Source organism: Sphaeramia orbicularis, chromosome 7 (genome assembly GCF_902148855.1).
Source record: "Sphaeramia orbicularis chromosome 7, fSphaOr1.1, whole genome shotgun sequence".
NCBI classification, from domain to species: Eukaryota; Metazoa; Chordata; class Actinopteri; order Kurtiformes; family Apogonidae; genus Sphaeramia; species Sphaeramia orbicularis.
In genome coordinates, this window is record NC_043963.1 from 38109807 (window position 1) to 38128416 (window position 18610).

The window sequence follows — 18610 nt, forward strand, 5'->3', positions numbered from 1 at the left end:
TTCCATGAGCGTTTGGTGTGTTTACTGTTGCTTTTCTCTTTTGTCATGTCCTGTTGGTAGTTATTTGGTTTAAGATGTTGGGTTGATGGGGGAAGGGGGGGCATGCAGTGGATATGGGGAAGGCAAACCGGAGGAGGCTGAAGTCAAGGTTGCCATGGAAACCATTGTATTTCCTTTCCACGTGATTGGTGCCGCCTGTGTGACCCAGTACCTGCTATTTCTGACATTATTCGACACCTCAGACACGATTTAGTCACAGGAGACACGCACATGCTCACACATGTTGGGTTTTCATGTGTTTAAAGGATATTACATTGACTTACATTCATTTTTTGAAACAGACACCAGACAGGCTACAGAAGGAGGATTTAATCACCTAAAGCAAAAACAAATTATATTAAAAGAACTGTTTGGAGCTAAGAAGGAATGGGATTTACTCCAAATAAATATCAGAGTGGAAAAACCTTTATTTATAATTTATTTGTGCAGAAAAGTTCAAGAGAGACACTAGACATCCTCTTACAGGGAGACCTGGTCAAAACAGCAACTGCAAGTCATTTAACATACAGGTTCACATATAAAACACATAAAAACAGCATAAAACATAGTAAAATGAAGAACAAGAGATGTAAAATAACAGGGAAAAAGATCATACCAGTTACAGGCATCATTTATACATAATTCATGTCAACATGGAAGAAAAGATTATAATAATATATGAATAACATCTTATAATAACTGCAGATTTCAAGGATAAGGATGTAATGGATGATGACTGAACAAAAAGAAAGAAAGAAAGAAAGAAAGAAAGAAAGAAAGAAAGAAAGAAAGAAAGAAAGAGTTCATATATTGTCTTGAGTTAGCTTGATGATTTGTTTTGTCCTTGTATATTATTTAGGTTATTTGTTGTATGTTGTAATATTGTGTACATGATGTTTTTGCATGTTGGGGATCTTAATAAATTAAAATAAACTCACCTTAACCTTAGTGTAACCACTGGCCTTCACATTTATGATTTGCATTATCTACAGCTGCATTTTCAAGTCTACATGAATATAATATTGATATCACTACTACTGCTGCTGCTAAAACTACCACTGCTACACCAATAAGAACCATAACAGTAACACCTACACAATTTTGACATGCAGAAATTGTGAGAGCGGGTCAGGGGGGCTATGTCCAAGGTCATTTTTGACAATAAGTCCCCCCTGTCATTACAAGGTCATGTCCAGGTCCAGGCTGAAGCAGCATGTAGCTGGGCAATGACATGGTGAAATGGTGGACAAACACAGCAGACATGACAGGAGACTTTATTCATTAGTTTTACTCATGTGTGACCTGATTAACTGATGCAGATCTCCTGGCACCTGAGCTTCAGCTGTCTTGTTGATATACCTGGTGGTGTTGGCCCTCCCTATGAGTTCTGGTGATATCATGACTACAAATGGATCGTGGCTGATCTACAAAGAAACAATGAAATTAACCTTCCTCTTGTGTTAGGGTCGGCAGCGACCCGTTTTAAATTTTAAATGCATAAAAGAATCAGATAAAATTTGTTTATTGCATCAAGGCTTTTTGACTTTGTCAGGAACCTCTATTTCAACAAAATAAAACAAAAAAAAAATCTTTTCACTAAATTTTAAAATGCTCTGGCTGAAATTATGACCTTTGTGTTGTTAGGGTCGGTTTCGACCCAGTTATAATAATACAATTATAAAGCAAAAATTAGAGCCAAAACTGAAATCCTAAGTGCACGGTCAGCTGACACACTGACAGTCAGCTCCTCTCCCAATCATGTGAGCTTTAGGGGATTGTCATTTTGCTGGGTTTTCCAGTATACCTGCAGAAAAACAAAACAAACAAAGATGGTCATTTCTAGACATGTCAAGTGAATTTACTCATTTGAGTGGCCATTTGACTTGCAGATTTCACATTTACAATTTGCATCAGGGAAAGAATGACAAGAAGATTTACAGTGAGCCAAGCTCACAGGAGGTTGCTGGTGCTGAAGATGCTTCTGCTGAAAGATTCAAGTCCAAAAATGGTAAGATCTTTTGGAGTTCAGTACCTCATGATGTACATGGCAGGGCAGCTGCTGGAAATGTCATCAAAATGACCCCTGGAATCACAAGGTTTGCTGTGACCAGAGTCAGTGACATCAAGACATGTTTTGAGTTATTTATGCCACTGTCACGGAAAAGAATCATCATTACTATGATGAACATTGAAGGAAAAAAAGTCCATGGCGACACGTGGAAAGACATTGATGAGGAATTCCTGGATTCTTTCATTGGTGTTCTTCTTCTTGCTGGAGCGTACAGATCCTGCAATGAGGCCACTGATAGTCTATGGGACGCATTGACGGGCAGAAATATTTTCCAGTCAACAATGTCACTTCAGACATTTCAAATGATTTCAAGAGTCCTCAGATTTGACAAGAGAGAGACCAGAGCAAGATCTGACCAGCTTGCTCCATTCAAGGATCTCTGAGAGAGATGGGTGCAGCTCCTTCTGCTGATGTTCAACCCAGGGCCAGAGGTGACAGTGGATGAACATCTTGTCCCTTTCAGAGGAAAATGCCCCTTCCGGCAATACATGCCCAGTAAGCCAGGAAAATACAGCATAAAAATCTGGGCAGCCTGTGATGCGAAGACCAGCTATGCCTGGAATCTTTTATATTTGGCCATGCAGATCTATATTTTGTGTCATGACCTGTTCTGCTTTTCTTTTTTTTTCAGTTTATATTGAAGTTCTATTGGCTGAAAATTTTTTAATTTTTTTTGCCTTTTCTTGATGTAAATATATATGGGTCGAAATTGACCCGAACACCATAGATGTTACTTTTCTGATTAATATTAAAATGAAAAAAATAAATAAAACAAATTTATTTAAAAGATGTGTTCTATACCCCTCAGTAATAGTCAGGTAACATAACAACCTTTTATTTATTAATATGATTCTGTTGAGGTTCATTTTACCATTTTTTAAAAATTGAAATCGAGGGGTATACTGACAAAAAAAGGCCCAGAGGCCTACACCAAAAGTATTAAAACCAACATTTTCATGGATAAGGAAGCCTAACAAGGTAACCAAGAGATGAGAAACAAATTGGATGGTAACTTATTGTTTTTAGTGTATTTTATAGCTGATTTAATACGTGGGTCAAAACCGACCCGTTAACATAAGAGATGATACCAGAAAGCTAACACAAGAGGAAGGTTAATCTAGTGAAACAGTGTCTCTGTGTTGCTACGTAAACACAGTTAATGTCGCAGACATGCATGTCAGGTGTTCAGTTTTAATTATTATACATGAGTTGTATAGTTAACAATATTATATTAATTATACTTAATCATATTATTATTATTATTATTATTATTAACCCTCCGGTATCCCGTCCAGCAAGGCCCTTAATAAGCACCAAGTGTGCCTTTTTGGCACACTTGTGGAATAATGTCAAAAAAACATGTTCATACAGTTTGATTTAATTCTTTTCCATTTTTTTCCTGTTTCATCAACTTGAGCCGTAAATAAAAATACCAAATACTCAATAACTGTCACATTTTTAACCCTTTAAATGCCTTGTTTGTATTGTAAACAAGACATTTTTTTGGATGCAAAAAAACACACAAAAAAATACTTTTTTCAATATACTACATAAAAAGTGGATCACATATTATTTGATTTTCGCAGCCTGGCATTTGTCAATGATTAACAGCAACATTGGTTAATTTGCATTATTATTTTTGGCACTAGGTCAAATGTTCAAAAATACTAGCATCTGTCACCAAGTGTGCCAAAAAGACACACCTTGAATTCCTAGAAAGGAATTGTACATCCCCGTACTGTAATAAATACTCAGACCATGCAGACACATACAGCAGACAGCATTTATCAACACATACAAAAACACCAGTGTGCTATAGAAGGCCTGATCTGATACCGGCTCTGTCCTACAAATCATATGAAAGACCACCTCTCATAGCATAGAGTGTGAGTGTGCAGATTCATGTCCGATAACCTTTGTTAATAAGAACATCCATAAATGCAGAAATTGGATATACAGAACTTGGATCAATAAATGATCATGTGTTCAATTCATCAGTTGTTTTATCTGTGAAAAGAATAAGATACAGTGGCTGGACTAATTACAGATTCTAGTGATGAATGAATCCCCATGATGTTTGTCAAATGACAGTCATGCAGAGGGTTTTTAGAGCATAGGATGGAAATAAATAAGTACATAAATAAATAAAAATAAATGTTCTGTAACTTGAACATGAAACAATGATTGGAGTTTACAGAACAAACAACCACCTCCATGCATCAAAAGGTGACTAATTCCATCCGACGCACGCTGTTATTAAATAATCACCATCATTAACAGTATGAATCACTGAGATAATAACACAATCCAGAAAAAACAGCGGCCAAGTGTTTAAATTAGACAGAAGACGTCACTTAAAATAACAATATCATAAGAAATAAACGCAGAACCACCATGTATATGAAAGATAAAATCTCTTCCTGAATTGAGAGTTTACTAGACTGGGTTAATGACATGTGAATCCACTGGCTGAGCGGATCATCTCATTAGTGACCATAATGCACACTGTGTTTATTTATGTTTTATGTACCTGTGTTTGTGTTTACTGCTGCTTTCCAGGCCTGGGGGTTGATGCACATCAGTTCGTGGGGGTTAAAACGGGTGGGTGGTCCACGGGTATGGGGGCAGATGAACAGACGTAGGGTGAAATCAGGGTTGCCAAGGAGACCATTGTATTTCCCCTTCGGTGTGATTGGTGCCACCTGTGTGAGTTTGTACTATCTGCAGCTACTTGTGACATTATTCAACATCTCAGACATGAACACAGTCATGGGACACACATACACATAACATGCAGGCAGCGTTAACAAACACAAATAAAAAACACTTCTGTGCTAGAGAAGATTCTCATGTGATGCTTTCTCTTTCCTATAAATCATATGAGCGATCACACACAGCCCTAAGTGTGCAGGTTCATGTCTGATAATCTTTGTTTATGGCAGTGGGTCTCAATCTTTTTCTGTCTGCCCCCCCCCAAGGATGAAAAATCTGCAGGCCCCCCTCCACCCCAACAACATTGTAACTATCATATTATTAAAAGACACATCAATATTTTAACAATACTTTTTGCTTTTCCTTGAATAATTTGTTGTTCGAATTAAAAATAACTTAGATTTTTGCTTGAATAATACAAATAAACTCAACAAGACTGCTCCCTGAGATAATGTTTTTCCAAATAAAAGTAGGAAATGCACAATTATCTTACAACTATGAGAATAAAGTTACTTTTTTTAGAACAACAAACACATTTTGGTAACAAAGATGAACATTTGAACAATATTAGTGAGTGAATGAGCCCATTTACATTGCACAAATTAGAACATTAAAGTGCAAACTGTACAAATTGTGCAAAAACAGAAATGGTGCACATTTTTCTTTTCCAGTCAAATCCTTATCCATTCTCCAAACTCAAATCTTTTGTCTCAGGGGTGTCAAACTCATTTTGGTTCAGGGGCCATATTTTGCCCAATTTGATCTCAAGCGGGCCAGACCTGTAAAATAATGACTTAATAACCTATAAATAATGAAAAATCCAAGTTTTTCCGTTTTGTTTTAGTACCAAAAAAAATATTTATTAAATAATTAAAATATTTACATTTTACAAAAAAGATGTGAATAATCTGAAAAAACAGAAATTTCATCAGAAAAATTAGTGCAATTTTAACAATATTATGCCTCCACTTATATGTATACATGTACGTTACACACAATGTTACATAAACATTTGGTAACAGGCAGAATATTGTTAAAATTTTGGAGTCTGGAACTAAAATTTGAACAGTTTCTACAATATTGCATCTCTTATTATTAACACAACTACAGATCACAGTGGATCCATAAATGTACAAAACATTTAGTGACAGGCAGAATATTTTTCAAATTGCACATTTCGGGTTGTTCATATTTGTTTTTATTTATGTATTTATTTGCATTTTATTGTGGAAAGAATAGTTTTGTAAATTTCAATATTTTCACAGTGTAATGGTTTTTTTTTTTTCACTTAATTTTTTTCCACATGATTTTTCACAAAGAAAATTTGTAGTTGTCATTATTTATGGGTTATTGCGTTGTTATTTTTACTTGAGATCACATTGGTCTGTATGTGGAACCTGAACTAAAACAATTTTGACAGCCTTGACTGTTTAGGTTCATTTTTGCACTTTAATCCTGTGGGCCGGAATGGAACTTTTGGTGGGCCAGATTTGGCCCCCGGGCCACATGTTTGACACCTGTGCATTATCTAGTCTAGTGACAGATCACCATGGCAGTAGATTTGTTTGTTGTACGTCCCTAAAATGAGTCCAGTTTGAGAAACACTGGTTTATGGCAAAAGTAACACTGTACCTGAATCAATAGATAATCAATACATTGCTTGGTTTATCTGTTAATCCTTTATAAGGCACTCAAAGAAATGCTCTGAAATTCAAATTTTCAACCTTAGTGTGTTATTGGAGAACATAAGACTTTATTATTTTTATCAAATTTTTCCACAATTTTTTATTGTTATGTAGAAAATGAAAGTTAATAAAGTTACCATATTTGGTTCCTAAAGTGGCAAAGTGGCAAAAAATCCAAGAAGTATATATGAAAAAACAAAACAAAACACATGTAAGGTGAAAGGAACATGTATTTTAGAACATTAGAACGTCACTTTTAGAACATTAGACCAACATAAGTGCTGATCCAGACCCCTGTCCACATCCACATTCTCCCTTTGAACATCATTCCTTACATTAGTACCATTACTTCATGGTACCTAACAAAGCAGGTACACTCAATGTTCATGCAGAGGTGGACCTTACAGACCCTGTAGACCACATTGGACCTGAGAATGTCAGCTCACTGTCTTCACTGGAACTGTTGCAGCCTGTCACTATCTTGTAATGTGTGTGGAAATGACCAAAAATAGTCACTTGCCCGATAAAGGGTTAGAACAAGCCAAGACTGAAGTCCACACAGATTCAGTGATAAATGAATCCTTCAGAAATGCTGATGAAATACTGATGTGTGTAAAATGACATTCAAGCAGATTTAGAGGGGAGTTTGAACACGGTTAAAAACTGGAACCCTAATAATAAATTCCTAATATAACAGGAATATGCACGGGAAAATAACATGAAAACACACATGATTTGAGGTTACAGACAAAACAGCTACACCCATACATCAACAAAAGTGACTGTGTTTGTAAAATCATGTCCCTTGGCATCATCAATACAACCATAATTCAACAGCAATGGATTTGTTTGAAGAGCTGAAACACTCATGAGATTCCATTTGAAATTGCATCCTTATAAGAAATAATGATAAAAATTAATGTAACGTTGAAAAATATAAGCTGTCACAGCACTACATGTTGAAGTGAGAGTCAGGAAACCAGACTAGACTAGAAACATCAGACATAAATTATAATAATAAAAAACTAAGACATGGAAAGTCAGCAATAACGTCCATAATAAAATAAACATTTAAAAATCTTGCGCGTAGTAAAGTTAACAGGACTGGACTGATCAAACCTTCTATTCTTTTACACTAAAACCAGTTAAAGTTAAAACACAGCAGCTAATTACTGTAGTTAGAGGATCTTGAAATGACCTTTTATCAGGTGTAAGACCCCACTGTCAGATTTTATATGTGTTATTGTCCAACTGGTTCAGAAATATTCCATTTGCAATCATACTAAAGAGACAATGAGCAAATCTTTACTTTTGACATGATGTACTTTAGTAGTTTGTTTGGTCGTTAATTACTTTAAACAACAAACAAAAACAACATATCCATTGCTCCATATACAATGCAACTGAAAGGGTTTATGCCAGTGGTTCCCAACCTTTTTTGGCTCATGACCCCAATTTAACATCACAAATTTCTGGCGACCCCAGACATTCAAAACGGAGACTTTTTTTTGCTGAAATTAATTTGTTTTTGATCATGTAATAGTTTGCTATACTATGCTGCAAAAAAATGTTAATTTTAGACAACATTTAGTCTATGTAATGTATATTATTATGAACGGAGGCAGAAAAACCAGGTGCAGATTACTGCACAAAGTGAGAATTTGATTTTCCTTGGTCAGGATATGTACAGCCAGTCCAGCTTGGATTTACAAGGCTGACAATTAATACTGAACAAACAAGAACTCAAACTATGAATTATGAAAGAGCTGCAGCATCTGAAACTGACTACAATGAACATTTGAAAGATAAACAGAACCACAGTGCTTCAGTTTCAGCTTCAGAGTTTGTCATGTCTTTTATGGATTGGGATTGTCTCTTTCAACTCACCATATATTTTTTTATTAGTAATTGTTTTTTATTTTTATCAATTACTAGAAATTTCAGGTGACCCCATTTGAATTCCAGGTGACCCCACGTGGGGTCCTGACCCCGAGGTTGAAAAACACTGGTTTAGGCTGAAGTTAAGACTTATTTTGCCTAACCTTATTTACAATTAACACAATGTTTCCACATGAAAACAAACAGACAAACAAATTTTCAATGTTATCATTGCTAGATATACAAGAAAAGAGAATACATATTTGATTTTAATTCAGGTAAATCATGTCCTTATCTCAACTACCAATATTGATCCTAGTCTTTTAAGCAAGTATTTTCTTTAGTCAATCCTGAGCTCTATATTTTTGACTAATAGATCATTTGTACATCTTTTTAAAAGTTTTAGACTGTTTGAATCAATCTTCTAGGCCAGGGGTGTCAAACTCATTTTGGTTCAGGGGCCATATTTAGCCCAATTTGATCTCAAGCGGGCCAGACCAGTAAAATAATGACTTAATAACCTATAAATAATGACAAAAATCCAAGTTTTTCTTTTTGTTTTAGTACAAAAAAAACCCCAATTAAATTATGAAAATATTTACATTTTACAAAAAAGATGTAACCTGAAAAAAACAGAAATTTCATTTGAAAAATTAATACAATTTTAACAATATGCCTCGACTTATTGTTTATCCTGTACATTATACACAGTGTTACATAAACATTTGGTAACAGGCAGAATATTGTTAAAATTTTGGAGTTTGGAACTAAAATTTGAACAATTTCTACAATATTCCGTATCTCATTATTAACACAAGTACGGATCACAGTGAATCTATAAATGCACAAAACATTTAGTGACAGGCAGAATATTGTTAAAATAGCACATTTCAGGTTCATCTTTGTTTATATTTATGTACGTATTTACATTTTATTGTGAAAGAATAGTTTTGTAAATGTAAATATTTTCACAGTGTATTGTTTCTTTATTTAAATTTTTTCCACATAATTTTTCATAAAGAAAATTTGTAGTTGTCATTATTTATGGGTTATTGTGTTGTTATTTTTACTGTAGATCACATTGGTCTGTATGTGGAACCTGAACCAAAATGATTTGGACAACCTTGACTGTTCAGGTTCATTTTTACACTTTCATCCTGCGGGTCGGAATGGAATCTTTGGCGGACCAGATTTGGCCCCCGGGCCGTATGTTTGACACCTGTGTTCCAGACCATTCCAAAGTTTAACCCCTCTAACAAAAATACATCTACTTTTTCATTGTACAATGAGATATTCTTCTGTTCTTACTAGATTCGACAACAGTCGTGATCAAATGGTTCCTGAACATTAATTTTGTGTCTCTGATCTAACTCATTGTTTCAGCTCTGCTCTTTTCAGTCGTTCACTACTTCCTGCTTTTGCATGTGCTCTTTATTTTATGCTGATTATCTGATGAATAATGCGTCAAAGAATGCCCCTTAGTCTAACAATAATCAAGCCAGATATAACTCATTTTGTTCCAGATGGAGTAAAAATCAACATATGGGTTACACAATCCACTGAACCCTTCATCTTACCCAGTAAACAAAGTATTTCCTCAGGGCAGCAAATATTTCAGTGCGGGTAATATGTATGTTTTGTGGGTTGGACTTTTGTAAATGTTAATCTCAGCTCATTAACATTAACCACTGGGCTTCTTTTCCTCTCTACAAATCAATAATCCAGCCTCGTGAGTAGGCTTTTGCCGGATTGTGCATCGAGGGGAAATCTTGGTTAGCTGAGTATAAGGAGACAGAGAATTAGAGAAATGCCACACTGGAGGGGAAAGGTGATTTTCTCTGCTAATTGTTGGATACTTGTGTTGTTGCTGTTAAAGGGGTCGGACCTGATGTGACCTGAAGGGAGGTGACTATGATGAGAAGAGGGGGAGACGGAGCTCCATCCATCCCTGTGTGAGGAGGAGCAGGAGGCGAGGCACTAAGACCCAGTGGAAAAACTGAGGAGGCTGCACGGATCTGCAGTCGCAATGTGTGTATGAGTGTGTGTGTGTGTGTGTGTGTGTGTATGTGTGTGTGTGTGTGTGTGTGTGTGTGTGTGTGTGTCCACCATTTTTGCTTCTTAGGGCTGGGAGAGTCTCTTGCTCATCCTCTCCCACCTGGATCGAAGGAGAGAGAGAGAGAAAGAGAGAGAGGGAGCTGAGGAGGAGGAGGAGGTGTTTGAGAGGATGATGGGAAGAAGAGGGTGGTCAGCTTGTGAACAGGAGGGAGGAGGGAGGGTTTGGTGGGAGGTGATGATGAGATGAAAGGGGCCAGGTGAGGAGGAGACACAACCGACCCCCCCCCCCCCCCCCCCCCCCTCTCTCTCTCTCTCTCTCTCTCTCTCTCTTCCTCCCATCCTCCTCCTCCTCCTCTTTCTCTGTAACGTGGTGGTGTGTCAGTGTGTGTTTGGCTGTGTGTGTGGGAGAACAGAACAGGTCGGCTCTCTTTCAGCAGACTGTGAACCTGCACAGGAGAAAAGCAGCAGCTCCATCTCCAGACAGAGGTATGACACCCACTTTATCTCAACACAAATTTACAACACTTATAGCTGCCCCGTCCGTCAAGTCTAGGCTTTTTTTTTTTTTTTTTTTGGGTGAGGAGGGGGTAGAGGGGAGGATGCTGGAAATGTGGGACGAGGGTAGAAATCTGACTACTAAGGATAAAGATTAGAAGAAACATTTTTCTTTCTTGAGGAGGATGTCTAATTTTGTGAATTGGATGTCTTGTTATCTCTTGCAAGTTGCTTGAAACAAGCCCAAACCCAAACCGGCTGCTGCCGCTGCTGCGAAGTAAAAGTGCTTTGTAATGAAAAGGACAGTTGAACAACAGGCTAGTTTTCTCTTCGCAGTAAACACTGTGTCATGTGCATATGATAGGGTCATATGGTTTCCAGTTCGCAGCCAGACAGATTCGGCTGCAGCCTAATATTGAAGCTTAGTGAATTGAATTTTAAAGTGATTTGCACAGTTTTTTAAATTTTATCTAATGGTATTAAATATGACCACCTTGTGCCTCAGTACTTTTGTTAAGTATATTCATATGATATTGGTAACGACATTTGTCTGTTTGTGTGGTTTTGTCTCAATGAAACAGCTTTATTTTATAACAGCTCACTTGGATCCTCTCTGGAGGCTTCTTGATTGGGAATTTTGTGGGGATTTTTACACACTTGCAGGGAATAAAATAAAAAAGGCTCTTTGTCAGTCTAAATGTTTTCACATTTTTTGATGAGAGTAATAATGATGACTGTCTAAAGGCTTCTTCCACTGTACTTTGTAGGTTATTTAATTAGGTTGAAGGTAACTGTAACCCTTTGACCTATTCGACAAAGGCCACCCACTGACTCACTTGACGTCTGCGTCTGTCAGGTGACCGTCGCTCTGGACGTGTGTGGGGATGCAGTCTGTCACACTTGTGAAATGGAAAACTTGCACATGCAGGTGCACAGCATATGGAAATGTACCAATGACTTAGCGCTCGTTCCACTGCTTTTCCTGTGTGTGGGGTTGTGTCTAGGTGAGGTTGTGACAGTAAACACAGAGTGGGGCCTCTCAGCTGTACTTACTGGTGCCACTCATCCAAAATTCTATTGAAGAAAAGCATAGACAAACAGTTTTTAAAGTGGTTTTAAGAGCTAAAATCCACATCAAATTAGACAGGAAGCAAAGCATTGCACATGTTTCTTGTGCAGTATCGATCCTGGTCTCCATCACTCTACACATTGAGCTCCGTAATGCTGAGTTTTGCAGTTTATTTTCTAATCCAGTATGCTTCAAGACTCTGTTCAAGGGCGACATATGGTCCACTCTGTGCTTTTAGCGTCTCCCTGGGGCACCTGCTGCCCTCAAAACACACATCTGAACATGCAGATGTCAGATATGTAGTAAATTATGACCCAGGCTGAGTGAAAAATGTATCGAGGATCTGGAAGAGTAGAACAACACAAAGTACAAGAAAGCAAAGGCGACAAGTTAAATAATGTTTTTTGCTAGCTATTATAATTGTAATTACATAATAGATAATATGTTATATAAGTCTTTATTGATTCACCTTTCAGCGAGTGCGCAGGCTAAAACATCTGGATTAGATTACAGTCAAGTACAGTTTTAGATAAACAACAATTATTTGAGAAGTTTTCAGGTATTTTCTCTTTTGCATTTGCAAAGTATTAACCTTTTCTCAGCTAAAATCATTTAGGTGTCTTTTGAGACAAATGTCAGACAACAAACCACCAGCATTTGACTCAAAGTTCTTGATCGTATCATATTATTTTAAATGCAATATATTCTATGATATGATGTTTCACCATCTAGTGACTAATATATGCAATGTGAATGTACATAAGGGTTTATTTTTCAAATGTAGTCAAAATAATCAGATTGAAGATGTTTATGTTGCTTCAGTACAATAGTGGGAAATACTTCCATTATAGAAAAAAATCTGTATATGTTTTACTTTTATTCTTTTTTCCTTATGTGTATAGTGGAAAGTTCTTTGTGTTTTTATTGTTGGAGTGGGTGAAAGCCTCTGAATAACAGTCAGTGAAGTGAATCTTGAATAGATGAATGACAAAACACCAAAGGACAAGAATCGAATTGAAAACAATATATAACTGTAACAGATATAAATAATGTCTCACAAGTTCCAATATGCAAATTTTCTGGTGGTGTTGACTTTCAAACAGAAGCTTCTCTTTTTCTTTCAGATCTTTCCAACTGGATGTTAGAAAGAGAAGAGGGATCCAGCTGCTGCATCTTCAAAGAGTCCAGTGTAGATCATCTGCAGAGCTCCAGGCTAAAGTCTACCGAGGGTCAGCGCCTGTACAGCTCCAGCTCTGCAGCTGCCATGGCAAACACCACCGTCTGAGCTTTTCTGCGACACCCTACGAAAGGGGAGGATGGGTGATGGGCCCGTGAAGTTCAGCGGACTCTCTCCTCTTTATCCCATCCTCTCATGGAGCACCCTGCCACATCCAGCCCCTCTTGGAACTCCTCTCTCTCCTGGCACCCCTTTTTTCCAGCCTCACTGCAGCCAAATGCATCCAACCACACCGAGCCACAGGTCAGAGGTCACAGGGGTGGAGTGGACCTGACACAGTCCGTGGCGCTGTGTGCTATGATCGTCATGGATGTGTTGGCTGTCGTTGGAAACTTGGCTGTGATGGTTGTCATTACCAAAACCCCACAGCTGAGAAAGTTTGCCTTCGTGTTCCACCTGTGTCTGGTGGACCTGCTGGCCGCTGTGGTGCTAATGCCTCTGGGGATGCTGTCAGACCGGGTCCTGATGGATGAGACTCTGTGTCGGAGCTACCTCTGTCTGAGCGTGTGTCTTGTGAGCGCCACCATCCTCACCATTTGTGCCATCAACGTGGAGCGATACTTCTACATCGTCCACCCGATGCGCTACGAGGTGAAGATGACCGTGGGGGTGGTGGTTATGGTGCTGGTGGGAATCTGGATTAAAGCGGTCATCATGTCACTGCTACCCCTCCTGGGGTGGCTGTTTCAGGGGAAACAGAGTCTGGGGTCCACTTTGGTCACTATTCCGGGTCAAAGACAGTGTTCCCTCCACTGGACCGGAGGCAGGTTTACACGGCTACTGTTCATGATCTTCTTTACGTTCATCTACTTCCTGTGTCCCATGCTCATCATCCTTGTGGTCTACTGCAATATGTTCAAGGTGGCCCGAGTGGCAGCCATGCAGCATGGCCCCCTGCCAACATGGATGGACACGCCACGGCCACGGTCCGAGTCCATCAGCAGCCACTCCACAATGGCCGCCAGCCTTGGTGGGCCTGGCGCTCGAACCACCCCTCAGCGGACCTTCAGTGGGGGGAAGGCTGCGGTGGTCCTGGTGGCAGTGGGAGGCCAGTTTCTTTGCTGCTGGCTGCCGTATTTCTCCTTCCACCTCTACTCGGCTGTGGTGTCTACCTCTCCGGCCTCGCTGGCCCAGCTGGAGGACGTGGTCACATGGATCGGGTATTTCTGCTTCACTTCAAACCCCTTCTTCTACGGCTGCCTGAACCGGCAGATTCGAGAGGAGCTGGGCCGTCAGCTGGCTTGTCTCTTCAAGCGGGCCGGGCCCAGTGAAGGAGAGCAGCTGCCCAGTCGAGAAGCCTCTATTGAGGAGAACTTTTTGCAGTTCCTTCAGGGCACTGGATGCAATCTGGAGCCCTGTAACTCTCACAGCAGAGCCAGCCCAGAGGAGCCAGAGACCGAGGGCCATCAGGAATCAGCTGTTCAGCAAAATATGCCAGCTGACTTCCACATCCCAGGGCACATTCTTGAAGAAACCTCGGAGTTCATACAGCGGCAACAGCTGAACAATGAGCTGCATGCATCAGAAAAAGGCTGCAAAACTGTCCCAGAGCTGTAGCTGCGTCTCCTGTACATTCTTTTTGCCATTCAGTGATCTAACGATATATTTTCTGGTATTTGCTGAATTAATACAACTCTTGTTCAAACTATGACAGTGCTTTAAAGCTGAAACTCCAGGAAACTGCAAAAACCGGTCTGTTTTTAGAAGAATTTAACTTATGTAGCTAAAGAACATTTTGTTTATCACCACATCTATATATTGCCACCTGTTCTGACACTGCAGCAGTCTTATATTCTTGTGTTATGTCAGCAGATGAACACTGAAGTACAGCTATAATAAACACAGTTCAGTTCAGTGCACATGTTCAGATATACTACATATTTGCTTAAACAGTTTTCACAGTTTGTACAAATCTAAAAGAGCGATTTAATCAACATTTTACACTGAAGTCAGAAGGCACTGAGACTAATTGTCAGAGAGATTTCAATTTTAGCTTTGATGAGTTTTATTACTTCTTAAAATATCATTTATTATAACATAACCACACAACACTTCCAACTGTATTTTCCTCCACTGGATATTTTTGCTAACACATGATGCCAGAAACCCCTTTTCTTTTCTTTTCTTTTCTTTTCTTTTCTTTTCTTTTCTTTTCTAAGACCCAAAGAAGGCCCCTAATAATCAGTAGTGCTAACCAAGACAACGGTGCAGCAAATATTCTGTTTATTACTGTTTTTACCAAAATCTTAGCCATAAAAAACATCCATTCATGGAACTGAAGTGTTATTTTGTAGTATGTTGCAAGAAAACCTTGAGAAGGATGTGAACGTAAACATGGTCAGTGACTGTTGTTGTTTCTCTAAAACCACAGTATTTGTGTATTAACTCCAATCACACACACACCTTCATGTGAGCCAAAAATCAGTCTAAGAATATTGTTTTTCTCAGTAGAAACGGTTGAATAAGAGCCTTTAAAACACACACACACACACACACACTATACCTCCATTTGAAATAATAATTGCGTAGAATAGGATCATTTTACAGCTGGTACTGCTGGTGGCATTTATAATAAACAGGCAGACACACACACCAGTGTATTTTTACCCATTTTCCAGGAACATTATTATCATGTTTATCTGTTCTTAGTCTTGTGATTATCACCTCCTCACCAAATTCATCTCACATTGGTAGACTCGTGATTTTACCCCCTTCTGCTCAAAGAAAAACATTGTTGTTTAATTTCTGTGATCGTTCTTGGTGTTAAAGATGATTTCATGTAAATTAAAAAAAAAAACAAATAAAACAAATCAGTTCTCCACAGCACATTAACTGGTGTGCTGAAATCAGGCTCGATATAGATAAAGATAAGTTTGGACAATACAAGCGGTTCCTCGCCACCCTGTGATGTGATGTCTGGGCTGTTTACAGGTAAACACTGGCGCAGTACGAGCGCCCTTGTGTTTGTGCTAAAAACAACCAGGCTTGTTGTGGCTACACAGCACACAGGTGTGACAGTGCTTACACATGGCAAGCTTTGCCTTTGGCCTCATTTAGCGACGAATGGAGACACTGGTGATAACTTTTCTCTGATCTCAGGTGGAAAACAAGCAGTTTGCACAAGTCACAAATGCAGTGACAAATGTTCCAAAGAGAAAAAAAAACATTCCAAGGCACAAATCTCTTACTAAACAGCTTTTGTCTTTTTTATACTTGCTCTTTCTTGCTGCCTTTATCTATTTTGGACTCACAACGGACTCTACTGGCATGATCACAAGACACTTTCTGCACAAGGCAGACAGGAAGGCTCATATTTTGCTGCGAGTCAAAACAAAAAAAAGGTCCCTTTGTCTGAAGAAAACATAATGTTCTTAATTTTTCATGCAAAAATGACTTTACTGATAACATTTTTATGTTTTTTTTCCAGACTGGCTTGGCATTCTGTCTTTTTTTTTTTTTTTTTTTAGCAACAGCAAAATAATGTTGATTTTACAATGAAAGGTTTCACCCACTTTAAAAATAAAATACACCAGTGAGCACAAGACAAAGTCACTGCCAAATCATCAATAGAACAGAAAAAATCTTTGCATTTCTAATTTATTATCATTATAACTATCATGGAAGTTGCATACTGCAAGACAACAGGGATTGTTAATACATCAAATAACATAAACCTGCCATCTTTAATTACATCAGTGCATAGAAATAAGGATTTAAAAACAAAGTAAATAGAGATCCTCCATGTTAAACATCATATTTTTTATGGCACAGTGTTGTAATAAATTCAGCAAATGAACTAATCTAATTAAGCCAAACCCCTTATGTTGGCCGTACATCGCCTGGTCAATCAGATTAAAGGTTTTAATCTTGATTTCTTCTCCCATCTGTTGATTAAGAGGAGCTAATACAAAGATATAACCGAACATTCACTGGCATTTTTAGCAGCAGGTTTGTTCATGGTAAATGGTGACACTACGACGATACTTCATTTTCCTTTTCTGTCTTTGTTTTTGTACATGAACCGAAAAAGACTGTTTCTTTATGAAGTTTTCTTTTGTCCTTGTTAAGATTTTCCCCTTGTATTGGTTTGAATGATTAAAGACCAAGCAAGACGATTAACATCAGTGTCAGAGTTGATTCCACACTATCATGTCTGTCTTTGCGTGTGTGTGTGTGTGTGTGTGTGTGTGTGTGTGTGTGTGTGTGTGTGTGTGTGGGTGTGTGTGTGTGTGTGTGTGCGTGTGTGTGTGTGTGTGTGTAAAGGCAGGGGGTACAGCATCACAGGTGAAATGAAGCAGGATGAAAGAGGAGTGACATTTGGAGGGAGGCAGGATGCAGAGGCTCATCAGCAGGAGGATGTTTTGAGTGATGCTTTAATGTTCAAAACCTAAACTGGTCAAATAACATTTATTACAAGTTTACACAAAAGTTATGATCACGATGTTTGCACTTAATGTCTAAAATATTGTACTGTTCACAGATGTTTGGTCATGTGAGGAATTTCAAGTCACTGAAAAAATATATATAAAGTCACACAATTGAAGTTCAAGTTAGAGTAGGAAACAGAGGAGTGAATACTTGGGTTTGATCATTAAAGGAGCCTTTATCAGCTATTTTAACCCTTTAACCCCTAAGACATTATATCAGCGAAACAGGCTGCTGTGAGTTTGTGCTTGTGTTCTTTTTCTTCAGTGGTTTATTTGACTGTGTATTTTAGGGTCAAAACAGGGTGGAATAACAGAAAAAGACAGAGAAATTGGAGTTTTACAGGTTTTTACTAAAAAATAAGGCACTCAGAATGTACACCAATAAGAGATTTAAGATGTTGAACATGAACTGTGAACTGGAACACACTGAACATTCATTCATCCATTCATATTCTGAACTGCTTTGTCCTTTAGAGGGTTGCGGGGGTGTTAGAGCCTTTCCAAATTACCCTTGGGCGAAGGTGGGGTACACCAGACCAGTCTCCAGTCTATGGAATAAGTTACCTTCATACATCAAACACAATAAAAGTTTACATTAATTCAGAAAAAAAAAAAAAAACCCTCAAACAGGAACTACTCAAGGAAACACAGTTGTGCAATGATTGTTTTGACTCTTGCAATCCAAGTTGCTGTAAAGATAAAACTTTAAATGTTTTAAGGTCTATGTGTTGAGATGAAATTTTCAGCTTGCTGATGATAATAATGAATTGTAAACTTGTTTTTATTTATGTATGTATTTTGTAAAATGTATTTATATTTTAACGGACCCCAGGAAGAGTAGCAGCCACTATGGTGGAAGCCAATGGGGATCCGATAAACAATAAAAGCAGTCGCCAGTTCATCTTAGGGCTGACATGTAGAGACGAACAACCAATCACTCTC

At 38.3% G+C, this 18610-nt stretch overlaps 1 protein-coding gene across 1 annotated transcript; it reads left to right on the forward strand.

Annotated features, from left to right (window-relative positions):
- Window positions 1–10445: 10445 nt before the first annotated feature.
- Window positions 10446–17360, forward strand: gpr61 (G protein-coupled receptor 61). Its single transcript, XM_030139894.1, has 2 exons — window positions 10446–10926; window positions 13129–17360. The coding sequence occupies exon 2, from the start codon at window positions 13377–13379 to the stop codon at window positions 14796–14798; it is 1422 nt and encodes a 473-aa protein (XP_029995754.1). The 5' UTR covers window positions 10446–10926; window positions 13129–13376; the 3' UTR covers window positions 14799–17360.
- The last annotated feature ends 1250 nt before the right edge of the window (window positions 17361–18610 follow it).

Excerpts from the sequence above, each read along its gene's own strand:
- gpr61 (XM_030139894.1), top strand. The coding sequence starts at position 13,377 with ATGGAGCACCCTGCCACATCCAGCCCCTCTTGGAACTCCTCTCTCTCC.